We start from the raw sequence: 27,559 nt of genomic DNA on the forward strand, positions 1-27,559 counted from the left end.
AGATATGACGGCTGATAGAGATGTATGGAAGAGCAGCACATACTGTGCCGACCCTCCATAAGGGATAAGGGCAAGTGGATGATGATGATGACATACGTTTCAGTCTATAAACTATCTAGCTTTTGGCGACCGCATCTTTACATAAACTACTAAAATGTTTCCTGTACATTTTTAATAAATAAATGATTTCTCTAAAGTGTTGCTTAGGAAACTTTACATCAGGATTAGTAGCGTTTAAAGAAACAAGTGGCACGATAATCTAAATGACGCTCATCTTACGTCATCGGGGAAACGTCTTTTATTAATGGTAATCTTAACGTGGATTTTCATTGCCCACAAAAACTTAAAAAAAATACTGTCATCCTTCATATTACATTAGAAAAAAACACAATAGCAAATTGGGTTGTTTTCCGTTAGGCCGATCGGCCAAAGATCAAGTGGCCCTGTGGCCCTGCAGATGAAAGTGTTTTTGTGAAATGGCTGATCGCCCCTACGGGAAACATCCTAAGTTATAAAATAAAACACTGAAGGATTTTGGAGTAACTAGGGAAACGTTTGTAAAATTGGGACATTCGCCTTCTTGACTATCAGTATAAGGGTTTTGATGAATTGAAACATCTGTTCAGTTTCAATCTCTATAAACATATCATAAATAAAAGAAATTTTCTGCATGTTTTTTTCGACTACAAAGTAGAAAAGTACAGTGGAAACCTTGGATTAATATATTCTCTCAAAGGTGGAAAAGTGTTGAAATCTTTGGTGTCATGTATTTTCAAAATCACTTACCTACTCCTGAGTCATGCCCTTCCTGTAACAAAGCAAAAATGATTGTGAAGAAAATATCAAATAGCAAAAAATTTATAAACTTGCAATTAAAACTGTAAGCTAGGAAATGTCTTATTGTACATACACTAATATTTTTTAAACTTTAGTTAAGAAAAAACAATAGCCTAATAGTATTTTTTTCGTGACAGACGTGACGTTCAGGCTATAAAAAGCCTGTGAAAACAGGTGAATTCTAACTTTTTTTCATTGTTATAAAACTGTAAGTGATAATTAACTAAGCATTATTATGGTACTTCTTAACATCTCCAAATTATTATTATTATTACAGGTGTCCCTTGAGGAATAGATTTGCTTATTTTAATTTCAACTAAAATAAATTCTAGGCTATAAAACATGCTTCTTACATCTTATATTAAATCAAGAATAGCATTTTTATAATTTATATTTCATTATTAGTGCAATACTAAATTTAAACTTAACACGTTACATGCCACTATGAACTTTTGCAGTAAAATGAATTCGCCAGGCGAGTCGGTGGCATTTAGCGTGTTACATATTATTGTACCACAGATGCTATATGCCGGCTATCGATCAAGCAATTTGTACCAGTTCCATAACACCGCTTACGGTTTTATCATGTTAATATATCGTATACCGATTAACCCTTACAATCTCTTGAGCGTTTGATAGGCTTGTCAAAATATATTATCATAAATGTTACCGTATTATACAAAACATTGTAAACATAACGATTAGTATTACTTCTAAAACAATGTAACTTAATTGTTGAAGGTAAATAAAAGGACGGTGAAAAGAACCTAAAAAATCAATGGAAAATGTTATGGTTATTATTTTCGTAATTTAAGTTTGCGATAAGATTTCGCGGTGATTTATAAATTATTTTGAACTTCACTTGAATCATAAGAAGGTTTACTTAAGAATAAGAAAATAGTAAAATTAAATTCTGTAGAAGAGCTAATATCTCTGCATTCTTACTACTACTGCTATTAACTAATGCTAACTGAGATGAGTTTCTTTTATGTGACGGAACCTAACTGAAAACAGTAGTTCTAGAAGCAAGCTTGTATGCATCTATGTAAAAGCATGAAAATGCATACAGAAAATGCGTGTATCGATCAAAGAAGTGTTTCTATTCGTGACAAGCGAGTCCTTGCAATCTAAAATTGTATCATTTGACATCAAACACTTACCGCCCTATCATTTCCTTACATTCGGTTTCCAAACTGGGAAAATATAGATACTTACAAATTTGTTTTTGTCTTTCTCTTTTTGTTTAAGTCCAGCTTCCTTTTCTGCTTGTTTTATAAGCAGCTCCACGAATTCCGTTGCTTGTTGCAGTTTCTCTGGATCGCTTTTGAACGCCGCTATCCGCTCCGCCAACGCGGCCGCCTCAATATCTTGTATCATTTTTTATATTTTTTTATACACCTTTACAAAATCACTAAACGTATTGGAATATACGTAAAATGTCACTTTTTGGTAGTACAATAAATAATTCGGAAAATTTTCAGTTGCTACGCCATTGTTGATCGGTAAGCAGGGAAATGGCTTGAAGTGTTTACGTGTTTATTCTGGGCGTATTTTCAGTCATTAGTATGCACTCGATGATGAAGAGTATAATTATTAGTAAATGCGCGCATCGACGTCGACGGCGGGGGAGCAACTGAGGTGCTCGTTGTACCATCGCCCGGTCGGGGCTCGGTCATGCGCCGACGGATGCAAAATATTTTCTGCCTACGTTTGACAGATTAGCGATAATCACTACTGATGAGAGGTCTCCAGTCTCCAATCATTTAACAACATAGTTTATAGAGACAAGTTGTGCACAGGTAAACTGATTACAAATATTCTCTACTGATAATAATAAATTCGTTTATTTGAAAAATACATTTACAAAAGTTTTAAACAGTTGTTGGAGCATCCTTTTAAGTATAAAATACCTGTGACAGGATACTCCGTTCTTCCATAACATAAATTACACTTCTACTTATTCTACTTATGATTTGATTACAATCTAATTTTTTAAAGAAAATTAATGAATTGTTTCCTTAGTTGCGAAAAATCTAGATATAGCGTCTTCCTGATAATGTTTGAATGAAAATTGAAACCCAGAATCGTTATTTCTATACACCATCATACCGGTACATACAAATGGGCGTTTAGAAGTACGCGTTTTCATACGTGGAATTCAAATGCGCGTTATCAAAGCGCGCGTTAAATTAAGTATAATATTACGACTCTCTTTTGTTTTACAAGACGTCGCATTAGTGAAGGTGACACTTCGTAAATAATTTACGAGGCACCGAGAGCGTTATCCTTATATAAATTTTACATCACTGTCACCTTCAAACTGTATAATAAATGGTATTGTGATTGTTACCAAGTGTAACAAACAAGAATTAACACCTCGGTGACATATTTACCATACCCTTGGTATATTTAGTAGGTGTTTATGAAATTTTAATAAGCTACCGTAGTACTTACACATAAATATTTATTCTTACTTCTTACTAATATTATAAATGCGAAAGTTTAGATGGATGTTTATTAGAGTTTGTAGCCTAAACGGCTGAACAGATCTCGATGAAATTTGGTATAGATGTAGAGGATAGTCTGGAAGAACACATAGGCTATTCGCTTTTGTTTATTTGATGTCTAGCGAACGGAAGGCGGGCGAAAGCTAGTATACACATAAATTTATACGTATTTATATGTTCTGACACTGGGCGTTACCATCCTATAATCTAAGCTAGATCTAGGACAGCCATCATAAAAAACGTTTTATTTGTAATAGTTTTTATATCTATTTCTCATTTTTGGGGTCTTTCGGGGAAGCAGCTCCTCTGGCTCCCTTGGTTCTTACATATTGTTTCGGAGTAAAGTACGTATTTTATTTTGTCCTTCGCTCACAAACAGACACCATAGAATATAGTAGGTGCCCTGTGCAATAACAATAACATAGACTAGAGATTTTAAGCAGGACACACGATCAATGTTCAAAAAACTGTAGCTTTGCAAGGTCTTTTTTCGAAATGTTTCGCCACTGTGAATTCATAATAACATACATTTTTTTTATCTCACTGAACTTTGATTTCCACAGCGACATAAAGCATTACATGTTTTTTTGCTTGCGAGTTGAGTTATAATTTTTTGTTTAATTACATACTATTGTAGTTTTATAATAATTGTCAAGTTTTTATTAACCATAGTAAAATATATAATTAGCAATGCTGACAGTATTTGATTACAAAATAATATCTCCCAGTAAACAAATAAAAGATAATTATACCACAAACAAAAGCTAACTAAATATTGTTCTAAGATACAACCATAATAAAACAAATTAAATATTAAAACGTTACTCAGAGAAGTGTATCTTGTGTAACACACAGTTCAGTTATTACTGAACAGTTTAACTGTACAGTGAGCACTGTATTGGTAAAAATTATTCATCTAGTTAAAACTGACATGTGGGCAAAATAGAGAACTGTTCATTTTAACTTTTACCCACAGGTTTTAATAGTACAGTTTGACTGTTCAGATAAAACTGAACATGTATAGGGGTCTTTTGTCCGCTTTTATATTAAAAGTATTGAGGTATTCGAAAAATGAAAATCACCAATAAAAATGCAAAAGATTATATTATAATTTCTATTAAATTATTTCTTATGCTTACGATGACTAGGGGAACGATCTCGATCTCTCTTTTTCTTTTTTCCCTTTCTTTTCTTGTCAATGTCTTTTCTTTCTTTACGGGAACTTTTATGCCTTTTATAATCTTCAGAATCACTACTACTATAGTGTTTATTATGTTTCTTTTTTCTTCTATCAGAGTCAGAACTAAGAGATTCATTGCTACTATATCTTTTCCTTTCTATTCTTTTTTGTCTTGAGTTATCTTCACTACTTGATGAATCATGTTGTAGATTCTTTTCTTTACTTCTACCATTTGAATATTCCCTTTTCTTTTGAGATGTACCATCTACATTCTTTATTTCTTTTCTAACATTGTTATCTTTCGATCTGTTACTTGAAGAACTTTCATCCTTCATTTCATATTTAGATGGCTTTTGATTGAATTCATCCTTTTTATAAGCTTCATATGAATCTGCATCTAAAAATAAATAAAAACAATTGTATTTTTATCACTTCTAGAAACCCAAAATCGAATGACAGTCTTAGTGCCTGTTTCCACAACATTAGTCGTGCGAATCTAGCAACGTACGGCTGTTTTATCCCAGTGGAAAAAGACAAATTGATCTTCATTACAAATTGTTGGTTATCTAATGATTTAATTGTAGTTTAAAATTGTTATGTATGGATTAACTTACTTATAACTTTAGCTTGTTTGTCAAACTCTGATTTAGTGACAGGCTGCATCATAAATTCACTTAAACTGACAGTTTCCTTTTTGACAGGTATGTTGACCATTACTCGACCATTGTCGTCATCCAAGCTTACCACCTGTCAAGTGATTACATCATACTATTATAAATGTAAAAGTTAGATGGATAGATGAATATTTGTTAGAGTTTGTAGGCTAAATGGAGAGTGGATTTCCATGAAATTTGGTGTAGACATAGAGGATAGTCTGGAAGAAAACATAACTTACTTTCGTTTTCTTTAATTCCATGAGGACAGATACGCGGGCGAATGTTAGGACAATATTAAATACTAGCTTTTACTCGCAAATTAAAATAAAATCCTGTAATAACTGGCCTATGTCACTCAATCATAATGTAGCTTTCTAATGGTGAAAGAATTTTTGAAATTGGTCCAGTAGTTTTTGAGTTTATTTGTTACATACAAAAAATTTTATGCACTAATAAATGAAATATATAATAAAGTGTGTGGTACTAAAATAACATAAGAAAATATGTACTTTATTTTAGTACTAAAATTATAATTTCTTACATAATCATTTTGGTAAAATTAAACAAGAAAATATAACTTTAGTACCAAAATGTTGTGTTTCAATGATTTTTATTTCTCACCTTTCCGTAACATCCATTATATTTTCCAGCAGTTATTTTCACGCAAGCATTTTTGACAATAGCTAATTCCTTATCATTGTCTTTTGAGGCATTCTTTTGGTTGTCTTTGATAACTTTGTCTGCACCCAGACCTAGGCCTTTCGGACGCAAATTAGGCAATTTATATTTCGACCTAGAAACAAATAGTTAGTATTTTTATTTAGAGATAATTTTTCTGCGATGGAATTGTTATCTATTTTATTAAGATTTTAAACTAGATTCCTACTAAACTATTGCATATTTTATGATAGTTTGGTGACATTGTAACTTTTTATATATGAAAAACTTTTTTTATTATTTCATAATTTATAAGGAGTCAAATGAGCAAGCAGGCTTAGTTTTATAACTGGTACCTAAAAGATGTTTAGTGTATTAACAGAAGAATGTACTGAAGAACATTTCCCATTATCCTTCCTATGCATCTTCTCTTCTGCCAAATTCATTATGATAATAAAAAGTATCTAATGTACATTATATTGGTAGTAATTTTAAAATTAAGCATAATTTGAGCATAATGTGAGACTTACCCTTCTTTGCCAGGTGTCCATCCCATACCACGCAGCATGGCCATACCAAATTCTCTTACTGGCACTGCCTCATAATCGTCTAAAGAAGACTGAAAAATTACATTTTAAAAGATTACATGTCTTATTACAAAGTCTTGGCTTTCTTATGTAATATAGTTATTTTTCACTTTAATAAAAAAGAGACAACAATAGTCTTATAAGGATTTGAAAGTTTAGATGTAACACACAATTTTGTCAGCGCAGAATAAAAAAGTAGTTTATGATATTCCCATGTGCACCTTACTGTGGAAGTCCTAGCAAAATCTATTCCGGTGTTCCAGAGACCCATCATAAAGGCAGCCATGCATTGTATGAATGAAAGTAAAAAATTGCATTTGAGAAATGTTGCCAAAATATGACCTGTTTTTTTGAACATATAGAGTCTTATTTTACTAATGTATTGATTCTTGTTATACATATTTACCTCTTTTTGCCCATCTATCACTGGAGTTGATGGTACAAGTATATTGAGTGACTGAACTTCTTGTTTTTTCTCTTGTTTAGCTTCCTGTAATAGTTCCCGAACTGCCATTTGGTCAAGTGTCTCATTTTCTTTTGATTCATTTTTAATTTCTGGCGCTTTTGGTGTTTCCAGCTCATTAATTGAACTTTCAACTTTCTCAGCTATTTCTTTTAATCTTTCAGCTGTTATTAATGTGTTTGGCTTCATGGGAATTATGAGTGGTTCAGCCTCCACTGCTACTTCTTTTCTGAAATGTTTAAAAAGCACTATTACATTGAGATCTTAGTATTTCCTTTGTAAACTTTAATATTATCTTTTAAGCTAACATATATATGTCTATACGTTGCCAGTATTACTTTTGAAACTCAAATACAATGAAACTGGATAGTTTCTAAATTACATCATATCCAGATTGAAATGAATTTGAGGTTAGAATATGATGGTGATTATTATATTTTTTAGACTTGATTAAGAATTTCATGTAAAGAAAGCTGGGATCACATATTTAAATGGACATCCGGCAATTATAACTAGTATTCAGTCAGTATATTTACTTCTACGAATTTTACAAACCTTCATTGTAACGACCGTTAGATCGTGACCCCGATTTAATAAGTAAAAACTGTATATACCCAATGATTTTGATGGCATTTTCTTCGACGCTTTCAATGTATTCGCGTTTTTCAGCAATCACATGCTTATCTTGTTTCTTCGTTTTTAAAAATCCGAAGGATATTTTCTTACTTTCCATTTTGAGTTTTATATTTAAGTATTCACTTCCATTTAAGTTTTTTGTAAAGAATTGATTCTACGCAACAAAAAAGTTGATTACGATTTAGTTACAAAAAGCCAACATATTTACAAAAAAATCACAGAGTGGATATTGTCATTGCAAAAATGCAAACAAGGAACAATGTGACATTGACTTTTTGGACTTATGCGCAGTTCACACTCGGCCAGTACGGTTGGTCAGTAGTGTTGGTATGGCAGGGAAGTGTTGGAATTGTTGGCTATAATATGCCAGTCCAATAACCTTGTCAAATAATCTTGGAGTCGTCAAGACTACAATGACAATAAATTCCAGATAGCAGTGGAAATATTTTTTTTTATCAAATACTAATTTTACAACCCAAAATCACGTTGTAGATACCACTCTACCAACGTAGCTTGTTTCCAGTAGTACTTGCATTTCGTTATCGGAGTGTTTTTTTAAGTTACCGCATAAGAAAATAAAAAAATCTCAAATAATTACTTTAAGCAAACAATGTGTGGTTCCTGTTCAATTGTTGTATCAGCACTGGACTGGTAAAGAACAGACCGTTTAGACAAAGCCAGTTGTGCCAATATCTGGACTATACAAAAAAATAAAACGCTTTGCCAGTCATCGGATTGACAGGCCAGCTATTACTGTTACTGATCAACTGTACTGGCTAAGTGTAAACCGCGCATAACATCTTGACATTTAGGGTTACTAAAAGTTCAGACAGTGCTTTAAAATCTTTAATGTTACCATGTTACAAGAATGGAGACAGCAAAACTCTGTGGTTCCGTTACAACGTTACAAAAGGTGTAACACGTTGAAAAAAGGTACAAAACTATGCTTCAAAACATTAATAAACCACTAATGAACAATTTACTTGTAAGAAACCAGCACATACATATTTTTATTTCTGAATGTTTGCTTTATTTGTTTAAATGGGTACATTTACCTGTACTAGTATTAAACGGTAACGACAGGAAATTAGTTTTTTAAAAAAAAGAACAGATCATTTATTTAACAGTAAGAAGAGAATCAAGGAAACATAACTTTCAGATTTTTAAAAAACATTGCATCACTTTTTGCTTATGGTGTATGTGGCGGTATTGCATATCACATCACTATTTTTTCATGGAACATACTTTATCTGTGGTCAGGCGCTTTTATCGTCAAATTGTAGTGGTACATAAATTTCACTGTTCTTCTAAAGTACAGAGTCATCGATATCAAGTAAAATGGCAGAAGGCCAAGAAGAACCGAAAAAGATAACAATTACAGTAAAAACCCCGAAAGAGAAACAACAAGTGGAAATTGAGGAAGATGCTGATATCAAAAAAGTATGTATGGGACTATAGAATCTATATTAAATGGCGTAATAACATAGATATTAGACACGCAATCAGTGGTGACATTTCTTTTAATCATCTACGAGTGTAAAAATTAATTTATATCGTATTTTTAGCTTAAAGAAGTGCTGTCTCCCAAGTTCAGCGCCGAGGCTGAGCAGTTATGTCTGATTTTTGCTGGAAAAATAATGAATGATAATGACACTTTGAAACAACATAACATCAAGGATGGTTTGACTGTTCATCTTGTTATCAAGACGCCTCCTAGACCGGAGCCAGAGGGAGGGACACGGCGTCCACCAGGTACTTACTTCGTAAATGTGATTCTTGTATCCTAACACAACTTTAGTGGTATAAACTTGGTGAAGCCAGACCTAGAACATACTAGAAAATACAGGTATACTCTATGTCTGTATAGAACTTGTATGGTATGTGAGCACTGTAATCTTTTAAGCAATTTTTTAAACTAATTCTAGATACATCTGATGAAGTAAACTTTTGCAATAAAATATTGGTCCCTGCAAATAAGAACCAACTCTAAAGTCATTGATATAACTAAAATGTATTGAAATGGATACAAACAGTATTTGCCAAATACATAGTTTTACATATTTTAACATTTTCATGTACCAAAAATGATCACCTACCTAACAAAAACTTAAAGTTGTGATTACTTCTGTCTTTGATACTTCTGAGTACTTTTATGAAATTTGTATCTAGAAAGTAAGAAATAAGTAAATTATTTCATTCCAATAATTTGTCAACTTTCAGCGGACATAGGTGCAACACCTTTTGGATTGAATTCACTTGGAGGTCTGGCTGGCTTGGAAAGTCTTGGCCTGGGTCAGAGCACATTTATGGATTTACAGGTTATTTCAAAAACTTTATCCTATTTCTATGAAATATTTATCACTTCTTCACTTATAAAAAATGTAGAATAAAATTTTATATTGCTTTTACAATCTTGGTTAAATATTATCTTAAGGCTTCCTAATGTAATTTTCATATAATGTAGGAAGAAGGTAAATAAGATACACTTTATAAATAATTTTGTAATGTGTAATAAAGATTAATTTATTAAATATTTTAGGCAAGAATGCAACAGGAGTTGCTGACAAATCCGGAAATGCTCCGACAAGTTCTGGACAACCCTTTAGTGCAACAGATGATGAATGACCCTGAAAATATGAGGACACTTATAACATCTAACCCCCAAATGCAGGATTTAATGTCTGTAAGTAATATTTGAAGTAGAGAATATGCTTAAGAAAGGAGTGGATTCAGATATGACGGCTGATAGAGATGTATGGAAGAGCAGCACATACTGTGCCTATCCTCCGTAAGGGTTAAGTGCAAGTTGATGATGATGCAGTAATATTTGAAACATGTTGTGCAACAATTAACAAGTAACTAATCATGAACATACAAGATACAGTTCCTACTAAAGAGTTTTCTGTTTTTAGTCGAATGGTGGATCAGATATAGTCAATGTATTGCTATTTCTGATATTATTTCTACTTTACTTCCATTAACATACAATTTACCAAAATTATTGTACATATATTGACATAGCAAAATACATTTTAGAGAAACCCTGAAATTAGCCACATGTTGAACAACCCTGAGTTGCTGCGTCAGACCATGGAGTTGGCACGCAACCCTGCTATGCTGCAAGAGCTGATGAGGTCTCATGATCGCGCTATATCCAATCTAGAAAGTATTCCAGGTAGGTTTTTTAACTCTTTAATTGCAACAAACTTGTATAGTGATGTAGGTGACTCATCTTCCTAGAACACTACACAGTTACACATATATATATAACACACAGTAAGAGTCGGTGGCTCAGGAGTTTTAAGCACTTGACTTGTAATCTACAGGTCCTGGGTTCGAATCTCACCTTGTACTAATGTAATTTTCAATTGTACAAATTCATATGTACATTATTTACCCGACGTTCTTACGGTGAAGGAAAACGTCGTGATGCACATATTGGCAAAGGAAGTAAAAGATATTTGTGAAGTGAACCAACCTGCACTTGGCCAGCATGGTTGTCCAAGGCCTAGTCACCCCTTACTTATAGTAGGCTCCTGAGCCCCTCAATGCCGCATATAGAGAGCTGGAGATGAAGATAACACAGACATTTTACTTCATATGATGAAATCATACTGGAATTGAATGTGTTAGTTATTCTCTTTCTTTTGTGACAGTTTTTGAATTACAGTTGTTTGTCCTAGGTGGATACAATGCACTGCAGCGCATGTACCGTGACATACAGGAGCCAATGCTGAATGTAGCCAGCAGCATGGCCGGCAATCCATTCTCTGGATTGGTGGATAATTCAGGTACAACATTGATATGTTTATTAATTAACTAGCTGTAACTGTGCGGCTTCATCTACATCATGTTATGAAGGACTTTATTTTGTTTCCTCATTGCATAAAACTTTAATTTGCAAATGCTCAAATTATAGTGAACGTTTTTGCCATTGACTAACAATCACCGTTGCCATAATCTTGCCTTTATGCCACTATTGGATTGTAGTTATGTCCCTCTCACGTGTCATTTTTTCCAATTAATATATCTTTTAATTTTAATAGAGTGAAAATATATATCCTAAAGCATGTCGGTAAGTGTGGGACTTTTTATTAAAAAAAGATTATTCAAAAACAGCAATGATTTCTTCAAATCCTACATAACAAGTGTTTTGCACACAGATGGTACGAACCCGCAACAAGGTGCTGAGAACCGCCAGCCGCTGCCGAATCCCTGGCAGCGCGGGGGCGGCGGCGGGGGCAACGCGGGCAGCGGCGGCGGCGCGGGCGGCGCGGGGCCCGGCCTCATCAACACGCCCGGCATGCAGTCGTTGCTGCAGCAGATGTCGGAGAACCCGCGCCTCGTGCAGTCCATGCTGAGCGCGCCCTACACCAGCAGCATGCTGCAGGCGCTCGCCGCTGACCCTGACATGGCCACGCAGCTCATCAACCAGGTATCAAAATAATAATAGCTATTGCTCGCGACTGAACAAGGACAAGGCATGTGACAAGGAGAAATTTAGTTATGAGTGTTGTACACCCGTACAACTAGAAAGAGATGGATGGATTGTGTGAAAGAAGACATGATCAAAAAGGGAGTGACGACTGAGATGACGGATGATAGAGTTATGTGGAGGACAAAAACCTATTGCGCCGACCCTACGGGAGTAGGATAAGGAGGTGATGATGATGATGAGCTGTTGCTCGCCATTTCGTCTGCGTGGCATTAAGCAATGATAAAAAAATAGCCTATGCTACTCACTGTAGCTTTTAATGGTGAAAGTATTTTTAAAATCTGTAAAGTACTTTTAAGTTATTTCAATGCAAACAAAAATACAAATCATTCCTCTTTATAATATTAGTATAATAAATATATATGGATAATTAACATTTGTATTGATATTTTATGTTAGATGTTGACTAAATTTATTTTCGATGCCAACAGAACCCAATGTTCGCCAACAATCCTCAACTGCAAGAACAAATCCGCACGATGATGCCACAGATGCTGTCTCAACTGCAGAACCCTGAAATGCAGCAAATGATGACTAATCCACAGGTAAACAAACTATTAGTAATTTGTTAATAGTAACTTTTGTAACATTAACTATTCGCGATGTCGTCCGTTTGAAATTAAAAAATACAATAAATCTGTGGCCTTATTATTCAGCGCGTTATCGCTTTTTAATGGTAAAAGAATTTTTTAAAATCGGTCCAGTTTTTGAGTTATTTCAATACATACAAAATCCGAAAAATCTTTCCTCTTTACAATCTCTGAATACAGGTATAGATAATAAAAAAATATATGGCCTATGTTACTCACAGTTAAAATACCTTTCTAATGGTGAAAGAATTTTCAAAATCTGTGGTTTTTAAGCTAATCTAAATAAAAATTATTCTTCTTTATTGTTAAGGATAGACTAGTGTAGATTTACAAGACAAGATTCAAAATGTTCTGGGATTTGTCACCTATTATCTTTTAGGTTATAATTTACATAAGTGGTAAATAATTAGTTTAAAATTTGTAATTGTTTAGGCTTTGAATGCGCTGCTGCAAATCCAGCAAGGCATCGAGCAGCTGCGCACGGCGGCGCCCAGCCTCGTCAACAACCTGGGGCTGGGCGCGGCGGCGGCGGCGGCGCAGCCCCCCGCGCCCGCCACCACCACGCCCTCGGCCAACACCACGCCCAACGCCACGCCCCGCCAGCAACAAAACTCAGAGTTGTTTTCTCAGGTATGTAACAAAACTCCTTGAACAACAGTTTTTTGATACAGTATTACGTTTTTCAAATTTCTTTTACACCATAAGGTGGTAAAAAAGCAAGCAACTAACTGAATCCGCCAAAATGGCGAAGCTACCGCTGCCCATAGACATACACAATAGCAGATGTGTTACCTACCCTTAATCGACGGAAGAAGAAACGCGCATAAAGATATTTCGCCTGCCTATGCGTCTCCTCAAGCGTCAAATCCGTCTTCTCTTATAAGAAAAGAGATGGGAAGGTAAAAGGACTAAAATCAGTCCTCCGGCACGGTTATACACCGTGTTGTAGCGTATGTCCCCTCGGCTATCATATATCATTTAGAAAATAAGAATGAGAATTGTATCTAATTTGTAAGAATATCTTTATTTCACACTGAGGATAACTGAGGTATTGTGGTGTGTACAGTTCATGCAGCGCATGATGTCCGCGATGTCAAGCAACCATAGCAACACGAGCCAGCCGCCGGAGCAGCGCTACTCGCAGCAGCTGGAGCAGCTCGCCGCCATGGGCTTCCTCAACAGGGAGGCCAATCTGCAGGGTGACCGCATTTTATATACTAAGCTACTCACGAAAAGTCGACCATACATAGATTCATAGACGTCCCCAGGAATACATAAATTATTTCAAAATACTACGGTGCCCACAATCCTTATTGACAAATATAGATAACTTAAAAAGATTTTTAAAAATGGGATGTCTCTTGGAATAAAAAAAGTAGTGTTACAACTAACCCTCCTTGATCATCGGCTAGCGATGCCCATGGATAGTTTAATAGTAATAGTTTTGGAGTTTTTCCCAGATAAGATTCAGACTATTTGAGTAGGTTTAAAACATTTCAAATTCATAACATGTACATTTTTATTGAAAATGTCAACTAGTTTTAGGCAATTAATGTATCTAGCGTAATTAACTTAAACACTCAGAGCTACTTCCGACAGAATGGCGCGCTATTCCAATGCGTCTGAAAGGCATTGGCAGCTGTTAGATAGGGACGGGACGTCTATGCCAAGGTTCTAGTGTTGCCAGATTTTCTTCTTAACACTACCCACCATTTGTTGTTACATTTTACATGTGTATTTTGTATTTAATGTACGTTTTGGTTGCAGCGCTGATCGCAACATTCGGCGACGTGAACGCGGCCGTGGAGAGGCTACTGGCCCTCGGCCAGTTGTCTATGAGCTAACGATCTTGCCCATAGACATGACACTACTCAACTCACACCACTTTCGGTTCGCCTCCTTACACACGTCTACATTGCAATGTATCACATAAAAACTATTACAATTATTGTGTTTGATTGTTTGAATTTGGTGCTGTCGCAAAATGTCCATTCTCGTCTATAATCTATGTTCCAATAGCTTTTGTTTGTGTTTACACCGATTTTTTTTCAAACTCTAAATAGTTTAGATGCGATTTTAAAATCTTAATGTCTATACACTTATTACTAAAAGTGACTATTATCTATGTATTCCGTAGTATAAAATTAAATGTGTCAATAGAAGATATGACTTGTAACACTTTCGATTTAGTAAATGTATCTAAATAAGCCGACGATGAAGGAATATCTTAGTTGACAGAAATTTAGTATAGTAAAAGCATTTTATGCTTACTTTTTCGTTTTTTTCATACTTTGCGAAATCTTTAAGTAATTAATCACTTTGTCTTTCATAAGAAATAGCATATGAGCACAGTTTTAATTTTTAGAAACTAATTTTGACAAGTTTCTGCAAATTTAAGCTAAAAAAAGTTTTAGCTTGCTAATGCGTGTAAAGTACACTTGATGAAGTGTTTTTGAATTTCATTTAAAATATTCACAATATGTGATTTTTTAATTAGATACACTCATTATTATAAATTACGACGTAAAATGTACGTGGTAAAAAGATCAATAATCAACATTGTGGGGTTTTACTTACACAATATTAGTAACCAAAAATCTAAATAGATAGGCTCTTACTGATTGTAACAGATATTAAGAATACGTCTTTTTATATATCTTGATGGCTCAAGGTGATCTTACCTCCCCAACCATTCCTTTAAAACCCGCTACACGTTTTAAGTTCAATTAAAACGATAAAATTAATCACACATTTAACTGGCTAATAATATCTTGTATTTTGGTGTTTAAATTGTTGATACTAATGTGCGTTTCTTTAAAGTGGTTACAGCCTCGTAAGGTAATTCTTTACATAAGTTCGTGGTAATTTCTTATTTCAATTGAATTTGATTATAAAATTGTGTTCTGCGTGACTCGTATTTGTTTCGAGCCGACAAAATATTTGAAAGCCTCAATGCTATGTCTTCATGTTTAAAATCAATAGAAATAATAGCACCGTTTATTTCTGAGGTGTATAAGAGTCTATCTATTTACATCTTTGTGTAACCTTTGTAGTGTTGTAAAAGTTGTAATTTTAGTAGCAATTCATACAATCTAGTAATTTAATTCCATTCCTTTATATCTAGGTATTTAATATTTTTCAAGGAAGGACTCGCCTTCCCTATCGTGTTGGGCAAAGGTAATTTTTTAAGTTCGGTAATTTATCATATTATTTTTGTAAAGAAGGTAATATTTGTCTCTGGTGAATATATTGTCCCATATTTTTCTTATCTATCAATGTTAAATTTACTTTAAATTTAGATTAAAATTACATTTATGATTGTAGGTTTATGTAAATAGTTTTGTTTTACAATAAATGTAAAAGTAAAAATGGTTATAAATATAACAAATTGTCATGTTGTTTATCTACCCACGGTTGTTTATATGTAATATTATTCAATGCTTATAAATTATATGAGTTGCTTAAACGTTATTTACAAATATGGTATGTATTGTATGGTGACTGATAACTGATATAGGAATGCTATATAAAATATAATCTGGGTTTTTATAATTTTCTTTAAAAATATTTGCATGACCTTAAATTTATCTCTACCTATTAAAATGTAGCTGAAATTGTAATAACCTGACCTGATATAAGCTCTTATAGTAAAGTTGGGCGATTCGTTTGTATTTTTTTGGCAGACCGTACATTAACTCCCTGATCTTATTACGTGTAGTCTGCGAACTAGGTTTTATAAACCCTAACATTTTGCCTTCATTTTTACGAACGACAACATGCCCATTACAATTTATTTGGCATAGTGTTTTCATTCTATTCGTATTCCTTCCTGTCCCAATGTTGCAGTTTGCCCATTGTTTTTGTTTAATTTCAAATTAAAGGAACAAGAGAAAGACCTTCCATAACTTGATGCCCATATTCTATGTAATTGTTGTACTTCGTCAGTCCTATAATCGTTCATATTCTAAACATGGGCGTTGTCCTGTTTAGGGACAGCATAATGTTAATTAGACATTAAATCCAGGACCTACCCAAGATCTAAGGGCGATATCGGCTGGCGAAGTCTATGATACTATATACAAGTAGTACGTTTTAAAGAAAGGGAAAACAAAAAAACAGCAATCCTCTGATTAAGGAAGTAAAATGTGTCGCCCACAGGAGTAGAAGAAATGAATAATATATTTTACGGGGGAAAGTTTTGTTCTCAGTTTAGTGGTTGGCAAGTTTTCATAAATATTGTTATGTTATGGAAAGAAGGACGAAGCTGCGTAGGATTAGCTAGTTTGACTACAAAACCTGTGGCTAATAGTGCATCTGCTTGATCATATTATTTATTCTTTGAATGGCAACTGGTAATTCTAGAAAATAACTGTCAATGTCAATTTTTGATTTGACAGATTTCAAAATGCCGCAAAACTATGCCAAACCATTTTGAATTTGTATATTGATTTTTTTATTAAATGCATCGTTTTCGTCAATAATCTCCCCTATGAACTTGAACTATATGTGACCCATATATTATTGATTACATTAGGTGTATTAGAAAAAGTTTTTACGTAAGTATATAATATTTTCCCCTAGTTGAAATCTTATTTTCTATTTCAAATTCCTTTTGTTTCATTGCAGATAATATGTATTCTCCGCGACAGAAAGTTCTATGGTTTGCATTTAATTCAAGAGTTGCAGTCATATTGATACAAGCAATATTTAACGCCGTAATACCCGACCACGATGCAAATGTATTTGTCAGTCCTGAAGACCCGACGTTGCGGAAAACAGCTGCAGATATGGTCGTTGATAAGCTATTAGGTGGTATGAAAAGGTGGGATGCTCAATATTTTATTCACATAGCCCAATATGGATATACATATGAAAATTGTTTAGCATTCTTACCATTGTATCCACTCATCATTCGATATCTTGCTTTCATGTTTAGTAGTATACTAGGGACATTTCTCAATTTCCATAGTCTGTTACTGATATCTGCTACAATAGTTAACTTTGTATTATTTATTAAATCTGCAGACATACTACATAGTCTAAGTTTGAGAGTTCTAAGAAGTGAATGCTATGCATACAAATCTACTATACTGTATTGTGTAAATCCTGCAAGTATATTTTTCACAGCTCCATATTCCGAGACTTTATTTGCATTTATGTCATTTTACACAATGTTCAAATGTACTGAGAATGAATCACTCAGATTTGCCAACATTGATATCACAAGTGCATTTCCTGCTGCTTTGTCTATGATAACAAGATCTAATGGTTTAGTTAATTTGGGTTTCATTTTCTATACAAGTTTCAAGAATGTCATTGAAAGGACTTTGCCTGAAATTGTCAACAAATATAGGACTCTTAAGCATAGAGTTATGCTCCCATTCTTGTTTTTACCATTTCTTACAAGCAGTGTAGCACTTTTCATAACTGTAATTGTTGCCTTGATCCCCTACCTACTTGTACAATTGTATAATTATTTTAAATTTTGTACCATCAATGATCACAACTTACCAGAATTTTTATCAAACACTGAATATATTTTGCCTGGTTCTGGGGACAGTCCTTGGTGCAATTATTCAATACCTTTATCATATTCTTACATTCAAAGTCATTATTGGGATGTAGGATTCTTTAATTATTACAAATTAAAGCAAATTCCAAACTTTTTGTTGGCTTCACCAATATTGATTTTAATTTTATTTTATTCAGTTTCTTTTATAAAAAACAATATAAGGCTATGTTTTAGACTTGGATTAAGAGACAATATTATTAATTATGGATATATGAATAAAATGGCTTATAGGCCTAGACAATATTCTAAATCATTTGGGACCAATGATCCGAATATATTTGTTTATGTAGTTCATGCAATATTTCTTAGTGTATTTTGTATTGTATATGTGCACATTCAAGTTGCAACTAGACTTTTGGCATCAGGCAGTCCTATTTTATATTGGATATGTGCGAGTAAGATGAATGTTGGTCCGACACAATCATCAGACCAGAATGCTATAAATGAACATTTTAGACGTGTTGGCACCGGAAAGAGAATCCCTAGTCATCATCTTTCAATAGCTAACCTAGAAGGTGTAGACAACATGTACAGTAAATGGAAAACATTTATTATATCTAGGCATATGCCCGATTTTCAATCAAGATTTATACAATGTTATTTCATTGGATATTTAGTCATAGGAACCATTGCATTTTCTAATTTTTACCCTTGGACATGATTAGATTCAAGCAATCATATCATACATATCATTTTACACTTAAAATAAGCTTCTATAGAATTAATACATAATAATATTTAATTGTATTAACATATCATTTTTTAGTTTTAACAATGAAATTTTAAAAAACTCCAATTAGGCTTAAGAAATAAATATAGATTTAATTCATTTACAACTTGGGGCCTTCATTGATGTTTAGATTAATGAAAGTACATATAGAGTGCTGATTTTGAAAGCTTGAACACCATAGTCCCTCCTATGATTTAGAGAAGTATTTCTGAATATTTTACCCATATAAAGAGAGAAATTATCAACTGTACTAAAATTTCAATTGGTAATGAAGTATTAGTAAATTGATTGCGAGATTTTTCAAATTAATCCCATTCTAGAACTTGTCTATAGTTCTTTTTTGCCTGTATCAAGTGAAATATGCATTTTAACAATAATTAAATTTCTAGATAATGTTAGGTTAGGTTTATCTGCCACATGTGATCTCTGTTTGACCCAAAAAAGATAGAATGTTACTTTATTATTAGATTGTCCCATTATATTTAGGAAATAATTTACCTAGAAGTATTTAAGGGTTATTACAGTGGGATGTATGTTTCTTAGGATAATATTTCTTTATTCATATGACTTTAAGCGAGTGTCCTTAAATAATTTATTCTAATAAAATTTTTGCTTAGTATTTTACTTATAATGATGTATCTTGGGACCCAATTGTAGAGTATTGGCTTATGCTTATAGTTAAATTTTTAGGCTAATAGACGATTAGTTTCCATAGAAGACAATAGTTCTGTACAGAGGTACAGTAGAAGTGCGTTTTTCCTTGTAACCATCTTTGGGGAACATTGACCTTTTGCTTGTTCCGTGGAAACTATCTTCATTAAATTAATATCTATGGAATAAACTTTTTACTGAGACAATTTTAACTTATTATGCACAAGTTAATAGTTTTCTAGTATTATAAATATAAGTTAATGATCTAGTCTTTGAGTTAAGCTCTAGTATGATTTGTTTTTTTTTTTTAAGTAATTTATTTGCTGTTGCAGTTATGAAGTTGTTTTATGTATTAAGAAATAGTGTAATTCGTATTTACTTCGATTTCGATAAAGAATTCATAGTGATAATTAGGTTGAAGTAATCAGCTTTTTCATATCCAACAATCAAAATATTAGAGAAATTTTAAACAAATCACAATGTTTACATTTAATATTAAAAAAATATCATTACAAAATTATGGTTGTGACATCTTAGCCTACATTGCTGAATGATGGAGTTTAAGGAAGCAATAAAATTTATTACGAATCTCAAAATGTTTTATTTATAAAAAAGTCATTAAGTAGAACATTTATTCCAATAGTTATCTAAATTTAAATTTCATAGTCCAAAAGAAATTTCAATTGTCAGTTATCTTAGTAATAAATAAAAAAATTTGCAGTCAATTACTTGAATCTGTTGGATCATTAACTGTGGAATCGGGTAGCAAACTTTGTACATCTTCCGTGGAGTCGGGTTCTTCAGGTAGGCTCATAGCGGCGGGGGTCTCTGACGAGGGCTCCCCGTCGCTGGCGTATTCCTATGCGGCCACAAGCGCCGCCCGCAGCCGCTGTCGGGCGCGGTTTACGCGCTCCTCCTGACGTCTCACATCGTCTTTAGTTATAGTTACAGAAGCAATCAGTGGCTGCTCAGGGTTTAAAAAAACACCCGGGTTTTCCATTATGGTTTGCTTCGATCCGGTTTGTCCTGGAAACATTTTAACAGTTCAATCGGAAAATTGAGAGGCATTTCTTCCGAAGGTTGAAAAGTTTGCTCGCTAGACAATAAAATTCATCAGTGGTAAAGTAAATACATATTATGTACGTTTTTCAAGATTTTTTTGGAGTAAGAACAAGTTACATGTCCCAAAAGTTCCGTCCGAGACGAGTGAGCAATCCAGAGCGCGAAACAAGCTATAGAGAGGCAAGGTCGGTTTAAATGTTCACCTTGAAGCCTTTTTTTTATTAGCAGCAACATAAAATTGTCATCTATAAAATCACTTTACAGACATGAAATTTTCAAATAAATGATTATCAATGAATGTTAAATAATAACAAAAAATACTGAACACTAAACAATTTAATTAAGAAAAAACAAATGTACCTGTAATTGGCTGTGATGAAACATGAAGAGCTGTAGCTAGAGACTGTATGGTAGTTGCGTCAGTTGTAAACGGACCCAAAGGTTTTATGTACTTTGGCAGTGTTGTTGTTCCTATAACACCATTTGCATCACATGCAGTCAAATTCTGAAAACAAACAAAATATAGAGTGATATGCACTAATAAATAACAAGTATTTTGCACATATCTATGAAAGCTTAGAGAAATTGTATCATTGTATCATTTTTGACCTAAGATTTTTGTTTGATTCAGTTTTAATACAATGTTTTTTTAACACAGCATATTTTATCTATTTCAAGCATTTAAAGTGGAATGAAGGTTTCTATACAAATTTACAGTTTTTCACATAACTCACCTCCAAGCGTTTCTCCCAAAATAATTGTTTAGGCTTCTCTTGTGTGCCTTGTTTCAGATCTGTTTTCACTTTACTCTCCTGAGTTTTATATACTGTTACTGGCTGCTTAAAAATGGATGCTGTCTGGCGAATAGGTGGCACCAGAGATGAGTCTGAGCGTACTCCTCTATTAGTAAAAATATATTGAATAAATTTAAACTGTTACATTTCAAATAACTACAGCTTTAAAAATACAAAAACTGTACAATATTAGTGTTAAGTAAATGTTTCCTGATTTATGCAGTACAAAAGAACATTACATAAAAAAAATTATTTTTTAAGATCATGTATTTATTTTTCTTTTTTGACCTTAACCAACAATTATATTATACACTTGATGATTTTCACTCTTCATGCTTAAAACACATGCTTTTAATAACAAATGTTAATGACATGTGAAGTAAGAAATGGACACAATTATCAATGCACAGTCGAAGAATTAAATATGCTTCCCAGGTAGGATTGTGTTTTGTATATCTTTCACCATAAGAACTGCAATATATCATGTTCATATGTTATCAATCTTACTTAGACTTAATTACTAAACTGTCAAATAACATTTTACTGAAATGGGTAGGAAAAAATATCCTCGACTGTACAGAATCAATTTTGAAGCATAGCTATAATGCATGTGATGTTTCTATGTTTTAATGACTGACCTACTATAAACTGAATATGTAAAGCTGATGGTGTTATTGAATTGCATTGTATTATGTGATTTGATGTCTAAATAAGCTATAATGTAAAAGCTCGGTAGTATGAAGTGGTGAAAAAGCTGTGGTATAATTTAAATATTGTATAAAAAGGTCCGCACACACACTGCAATCTATATTACTATGATCACAATTGACAACACAACTACCTCAAGCTGTAAACATAAAATACAAAGGATTTTCCAAATAAATAAATATGGGACAAGCCCTATTGCTACTTATCAATAAAGCTACCAGGGTAACAGCAACAGGTATAGGTGTAAACACAAAGCACAAGATTGCACTAATGATCACAACACAAGTGATAAATTACGACATAGATGGAACCTGTAGTCAAACTGCGCTCGAGCTTTCTTGGTCTTGCACAGGAGCATTGTGTTTATTTGGCCCTGTTGAAAGTCGAAACATGACAGGTCCATACTATCACCCAGATATCGAACTAGTTCTGGTTTACTGCGAAACTTTTTACCTGTAGGGCTATAGAAAATTTATTATCACCATAGACCGGTCGGCAATGACAAGCTGATGTTACAGTTAGTGTTTGTTAACTTTCATTGATACTGGATATTGCAATGAATGGTCAATGAGTACCACTGTTACAAATTTATTGTTTACACCAGATAAAGTACCAATTACAATGTAAAAACAACTTTCTTCTAAGATTCTTGTAAACAAAATTCAAACTAAAATGAAAAATAAAATGTCACAAACATTGTTGAAATACATAGTACACTGGTTATAAATGTTTACTCTATATTAGATTAAAAATCATTAACAAAACAACTTAGATTTCTTTTGTGTACAAGTTTATATACATATAAGGAATATTAAAATCACCTGTAATAAAAAACATCGACTTTTCCGGCAGAAAGTCCTGTTTTTCTCATAACTTCTTCTCTTTGCCATCCTTTTGGCAAGGCTGAACAATCAGATCTTTTTCTTTCTATTGAAATATTCATATTCTGCATTGAAATGGCGATACTAACGAAGAACAAACCGTGAGTATTCAAGAAGAAAAAATTAATTAGATAGGAAGTAGTTTATTACTGCGTAATTGAGATGATTGGATAAAGTCTTCACGGTAAAAAAAAACACTTTAAAACTTGAATATCGATTAAAATTATTACTTATACTTATGTTAAATATTCTATAAGTAAAGCAAATCAATTTTGCAACCTCAATACAATAATACAATAGACAATTTGACGGGATGACAGAAGGTTTGTGGTCTATCCACACATCAAAGAACATTCAAAACAAAATAATTTTGTCAAGTTTTGTGCCCCTGATCCAAACTTTTGGAGTAAACACTAAACACCTTTCAGTACTATAGTCCAGGTCGATTTACAGATACTTTCCATTTAATATTTGATTTTGATTGAAATTAGTCCCTACTATTAGGAATAAAACACGGGACTTCTACATAAAGCTCGTGACTTGTTACTCTACTGATCTACTCTATTGCATCTATAATGTCATCAACACGGTTGTCAAAAAGTGCGTTTTGTGGGGTCTAGTTTGCAAAATCGCGTTTTGCGAATATAATTGGTGAATAGTTATTTATGGTGATAAATAGTGGACGATAAGGAATTCTGTAAATTGATTATAAGTAAGTAGATGTATCTGAATTTGTTATATGTTTTCTTGTTTATATGTTTATGGTAGTTGTCAAAATTTTAGTACTTTCACTTTTATTAGCGATGACTTTAATATAAACAGAATTGTATACGTAACCAATTTGATATTCTCAAATTGTTTCTAATAGTGTAATAGATTGATTTTGTAAGATACCGCAAATTGTAATTAAAACATTTTACTATTACCGTCAACTTGTTGCGGTGATATGTAGAAAAATTTAAGAAGTCGTTCCAATAAGTTTAAAATAAATACAAATTAACATGCACTTTTTATTAGTATAAAAATGAAAAAAAAAATAATTACAACAAACCATATTTTTCAAATGTAATAAAAAATTTCAATCCTTGGCTTCAAAACACTAACACATTTGAAAAGGATCATAGGTGATAGTATTAGTTAAAATTATTGTATAAGGCTTCATTTTCCTCAGTTTAAGGCTCCTGCTATAAATGAACTAGCTGTTGATCATGACTTTGTTCAAGTGATATAAAAAATTGTAAAAAGTATGGTCTATTAACATACTGAGTGATACTGAGTAACCTCAGTGATAATGTAGATTTTAATGGTCAAAGAAATTTTTAAATAGGTCCAATCGTTTTGAATTTATTACAATACATACAAAAAAATATTTCTTTCCTTTTTATAATATTAGTATTGAAAAAAATGTAATGTTTTTTAATTGGCATGCAAACAACTTTTGGATTGTTATATTTGTAGCTCTGCATTTGTAACCCGCACTTAAGCTTTTATTTACTTTGTTGCTATGGAAACATAATGCAGTTCTTACTGTTTCTGATATATGTTGTTGAACCATTCTGTAAAAGAAATATAATTGTATTCTATGTTATTAATTCAGTGAATTTTGAAGGTAATTCCATTTAGTGCTTTTTATTATATTTTTTAACTCCCAAATAAACATATTGTATTAGTAAGATTTATTACATTTGTTTTATCAAATTTTCTCTTTTAGAAAATATCTCATAGGCCATGATCAATACTTTGATAACAATTAAAATTCTTAATGGAAATTAAAATTAATATGAAAGATAGAAAACATTAGTTAAATTCTAAATTTGTTCCTAACAAAGTATAATAAAAAAGGTTATGTGAATCTCGGTCCACAAATAGTCTTATTTATTTAGTGATACTTAGTATCTCACTAAGCAAAGATATCCTTAATTAAGGCTCTCCGACTAATACTATTAAATTCTTTTTGGATGTTTTGAATGCTTAGATTATAAACATAATGTACCAAAAAACCACCTTAGGGTACCCCCCTATTAGGGTAGGCTCCGAACCTCTTGATGGGGATGTATAGTGAGCTGGTGATGATGATGATGATGCTGATGATAAAAAGTACAATCATTCATAGATAATTATTTATTTATGACACATTTTGTGTAACACATAAATTTCCAACTATACAGTTTTAGTTTCACAATTGTTGAGTTCTCAGAAATCATGTAATTTAACTTTTGTTGAGCTATATTTTTTCCTAAGTTAATAATAGGCTTATATACAAGTTCATGGGGCAAATGAAAATACTTTCGTAAGAATACGTCTGGCAAAGCTCCCACGATAATACTTTAAAATATTCATCTGCTTCAATATATCAGTTATATGGAATTCTAAAATAATGACGCAAAATAAATTTATTACTTCTATGCATCTGTCGAATTATGTTACTATTTAAAATTTTTTGTAGTAATCACTTATCTCCTGGGCCCCTCCCATTTGCCTCCCAGCACGAGCGATTTTTTTTTAGTTCTGAGCGATTGAGTAATTTTGAAGTATTTATAGGACCGATAGCGTTAAAAAACCGCTAAATTAGAGCATTAAAAAGCGCCCGTGTGAATGTAGGCTTATGTTTCAACTTAATTTTTACGCCGGGCCGATAGCCTGTCGCCAACCTTACAAACAATGCTAGTAATTTTTTCAGTTGTTAAGTACGAATTATAAGAGTATTAGAAAGCGGGAATTTTCCCGCCTCAAATATTCTTATTACTCTAGGTTTCCATTGCTTCAGTATTAATACAATACATGACATGTATAATTGTGTTCTACCTCTTTTTATATTTTAAAACTGAGATAACAATGTTTTGTATCGAAGTTTCGCCAATGGAAACTAAAAGCGATGTATACAAAAGCTTTTCGATCGGTGTATCAGGAATACGATGAAGACAGAGGATAATTCCCGCGCAATTTATACGTCGTAAAAATGACAGTTTACAACGCATGTTTTACGCATGATCAAGCTCGCTGACCTTTTTTTTTTTCCTGCGACCTTCGCGTATCCCATGAAAGTAACGCTCATTGATTGTTTACGATTTTATAATCACAGATTGTATACTTTGTAAAGGTCACCCTTTGATACTAAGCAATCTTATTTTATTTTACTAATATTGTAAATGCGAAAGTTTAGAGTACATGTTACCTACTTATGTTTTGTTTTAATTCCACGCTGGAAGGAGTCACGGGGAAAAGCTAGTTTTAGCTACCGAGATATAGTTCGAGTAGTTTACTATTAGATATTTCAATGAATAATGTTCCATGCACGTTTCGTGTCATTGTAGATAGTGTAGTTGATGTATCTATTGTAAAATTTTCCATAATTTCCCAATTATCGGCTTATGTATTCGTTTCAACAATCGACCATTTAATACTATTTGTTTTTTTGTGTACAGTGTTTCATTATTACGTAGTTCATTAGTACGGGGAACCTTTTTGAAGCAAAATGTTGACTCAGTGTTAGCATTAAAAAACAATATCCGGAAAATTAAAATGTGTTTCTTTATTGGTTTCACAGAATGCAAAATAAATTTTAAACGTAAACACACTCTTTGTTGTAAGTAATAGTTATAGAATGTTATTTTCGCTTAGTATGACGTCACTGACTAAAATAAACGTAGTAAAGGCTATAAAATTGTGACATACATAAAGGCGGTTTGTTTCACTTGGCAAATGCCAAGGCGACAGCACAGCTAAATGTGCGGGCTCACGTAGCGTGTTGCTGGAAAAAGAACGGACAATTTTTTTTGTTATCAGTGGTGAAGGAAGGTAGGGCCAGTGTTGCCTTAGCCGAAATGTCAGGAGTGCCCCGTGACGTCACCTCGCGGCGAAATGGCGCGGCATTTCACGGTGCGCTAACCACGCCCCTGCCCACCCTAATCTCCGCCATGGCTTGTCCAAATCGTCCCTCCGGCCACCCGCTGAGCGCCGACCTAATTCCTTTATACGTTACTCGTTAATCTGACTATATATTGTGGACAATAGGGTAAAGGGGTCGAGGTGACGAGGTGCTTTGTTTGCCTATTTGTGGTCACCGTGATTTCGATCGAATCGGTCTTATTGACACTACGAACTTCGTACAAGTCGATACCTTTGATTGTTATTGTATATTACAAACGATGTGGACGTAGGAAGCGTGTTTTTAAGGTTCGGCTTTGGAGTATTGAAACTAATGAATTATATTTTATTTTGTCTGTATGCACCTTAACCTATTTGGTTGTTAAATCTTGTTTTTCTTTATCAGGTACGCAATGGCTGTGGCGGAATCTGGTCTAGCCTCCTTGATGCAAAATTCTTCTTAGCTTTAGGTAAGTTCATGAATTTGATCGATTGCCATTTTGTTAAGAGTCTCTGACACATGTTTTGTATAAAAGTCTAAATGGGTACTTCTACCAGAAAAGCAAAGAGGAAGTTATTGCGGGAAAGGGTAAAATTGGGAAACTGAATGACGCCTTACTTTTATATGAATTGAAATAGAAAATTTTGTACTGATTGTAGCCATGAGTACATAACAACAATAGAAT

General features: G+C 33.2%; 5 protein-coding genes across 8 annotated transcripts in view; 2 read left to right on the top strand and 3 right to left on the bottom strand.

Moving 5' to 3' along the window:
• LOC106104780 overlaps positions 1 to 2,452 on the bottom strand; it is a 6,402-nt gene extending 3,950 nt beyond the window's left edge. Inside the window, exons 1-2 of the mRNA XM_013284915.1 lie at positions 2,053 to 2,452; positions 787 to 808 (exon numbers count right to left, since the gene is read on the bottom strand). Of these exons, the coding sequence (XP_013140369.1) occupies positions 787 to 808; positions 2,053 to 2,214 (184 nt within the window). The 5' untranslated portion in view covers positions 2,215 to 2,452. The remainder of the gene's footprint in view (positions 1 to 786; positions 809 to 2,052) is intronic.
• A 1,977-nt stretch (positions 2,453 to 4,429) lies between these two features.
• LOC106104767 (G patch domain and KOW motifs-containing protein) lies at positions 4,430 to 7,767 on the bottom strand. 2 transcript variants are annotated; one of them, XM_013284897.1, is made up of 6 exons: positions 7,502 to 7,767; positions 6,831 to 7,116; positions 6,368 to 6,456; positions 5,802 to 5,973; positions 5,139 to 5,271; positions 4,430 to 4,921 (listed from the first exon to the last, which is right to left on the bottom strand). In XM_013284897.1, exons 1-6 carry the CDS (start codon positions 7,618 to 7,620, stop codon positions 4,467 to 4,469), a joined length of 1,254 nt encoding a protein of 417 aa, XP_013140351.1. In that variant the 5' UTR covers positions 7,621 to 7,767; the 3' UTR covers positions 4,430 to 4,466. The 2 variants fall into 2 exon arrangements, with proteins under 2 accessions (XP_013140351.1, XP_013140352.1); XM_013284898.1 differs by having other exon boundaries at positions 7,443 to 7,531.
• A 982-nt stretch (positions 7,768 to 8,749) lies between these two features.
• Positions 8,750 to 14,558, top strand: LOC106104818 (ubiquilin-1). The gene is made up of 11 exons (XM_013284991.1): positions 8,750 to 8,963; positions 9,089 to 9,275; positions 9,744 to 9,841; positions 10,063 to 10,206; positions 10,560 to 10,698; positions 11,207 to 11,314; positions 11,687 to 11,958; positions 12,450 to 12,563; positions 13,041 to 13,238; positions 13,675 to 13,807; positions 14,376 to 14,558. Exons 1-11 carry the CDS (start codon positions 8,862 to 8,864, stop codon positions 14,450 to 14,452), a joined length of 1,572 nt encoding a protein of 523 aa, XP_013140445.1. The 5' UTR covers positions 8,750 to 8,861; the 3' UTR covers positions 14,453 to 14,558.
• Positions 14,559 to 14,656: 98 nt separating this feature from the next.
• LOC106104817 (GPI mannosyltransferase 2) lies at positions 14,657 to 20,149 on the top strand. Of its 2 annotated transcripts, none has more exons than XM_013284990.1 (2): positions 14,657 to 17,168; positions 17,235 to 20,149. In XM_013284990.1, the coding sequence occupies exon 2, from the start codon at positions 17,240 to 17,242 to the stop codon at positions 18,839 to 18,841; it is 1,602 nt and encodes a 533-aa protein (XP_013140444.1). In that variant the 5' UTR covers positions 14,657 to 17,168; positions 17,235 to 17,239; the 3' UTR covers positions 18,842 to 20,149. The 2 variants fall into 2 exon arrangements, with proteins under 2 accessions (XP_013140444.1, XP_013140443.1); XM_013284989.1 differs by having other exon boundaries at positions 14,657 to 17,164.
• Positions 20,143 to 23,403, bottom strand: LOC106104819 (methyl-CpG-binding domain protein 3). 2 transcript variants are annotated; one of them, XM_013284992.1, is made up of 5 exons: positions 22,947 to 23,403; positions 22,437 to 22,586; positions 21,358 to 21,523; positions 20,984 to 21,128; positions 20,143 to 20,587 (listed from the first exon to the last, which is right to left on the bottom strand). In XM_013284992.1, exons 1-5 carry the CDS (start codon positions 23,075 to 23,077, stop codon positions 20,421 to 20,423), a joined length of 759 nt encoding a protein of 252 aa, XP_013140446.1. In that variant the 5' UTR covers positions 23,078 to 23,403; the 3' UTR covers positions 20,143 to 20,420. The 2 variants fall into 2 exon arrangements, with proteins under 2 accessions (XP_013140446.1, XP_013140447.1); XM_013284993.1 differs by lacking the exon at positions 22,437 to 22,586.
• Between the last annotated feature and the right edge of the window lie 4,156 nt (positions 23,404 to 27,559).

The sequence above is a fragment of the Papilio polytes genome, unplaced genomic scaffold (assembly GCF_000836215.1).
Source record: "Papilio polytes unplaced genomic scaffold, Ppol_1.0 DF823399.1, whole genome shotgun sequence".
Classification (NCBI taxonomy): Eukaryota; Metazoa; Arthropoda; class Insecta; order Lepidoptera; family Papilionidae; genus Papilio; species Papilio polytes.

Excerpts from the sequence above, each read along its gene's own strand:
- LOC106104767 (XM_013284897.1), bottom strand. The coding sequence starts at position 7,620 with ATGGAAAGTAAGAAAATATCCTTCGGATTTTTAAAAACGAAGAAACAA. Across the intron at positions 5,272-5,801 it reads ATAATGGATGTTACGGAAAG|GTGGTAAGCTTGGATGACGA; the intron begins GTGAGAAATAAA and ends ATCACTTGACAG. Across the intron at positions 4,922-5,138 it reads CAAACAAGCTAAAGTTATAA|ATGCAGATTCATATGAAGCT; the intron begins GTAAGTTAATCC and ends ATTTATTTTTAG.
- LOC106104818 (XM_013284991.1), top strand. The coding sequence starts at position 8,862 with ATGGCAGAAGGCCAAGAAGAACCGAAAAAGATAACAATTACAGTAAAA. Across the intron at positions 9,842-10,062 it reads GCACATTTATGGATTTACAG|GCAAGAATGCAACAGGAGTT; the intron begins GTTATTTCAAAA and ends TAAATATTTTAG. Across the intron at positions 10,207-10,559 it reads AAATGCAGGATTTAATGTCT|AGAAACCCTGAAATTAGCCA; the intron begins GTAAGTAATATT and ends AATACATTTTAG.
- LOC106104817 (XM_013284990.1), top strand. The coding sequence starts at position 17,240 with ATGTATTCTCCGCGACAGAAAGTTCTATGGTTTGCATTTAATTCAAGA.
- LOC106104819 (XM_013284992.1), bottom strand. The coding sequence starts at position 23,077 with ATGCAGAATATGAATATTTCAATAGAAAGAAAAAGATCTGATTGTTCA. Across the intron at positions 21,524-22,436 it reads CGAGCGCAGTTTGACTACAG|AGGAGTACGCTCAGACTCAT; the intron begins GTTCCATCTATG and ends TTTTACTAATAG. Across the intron at positions 20,588-20,983 it reads TTCATCACAGCCAATTACAG|GACAAACCGGATCGAAGCAA; the intron begins GTACATTTGTTT and ends AAATGTTTCCAG.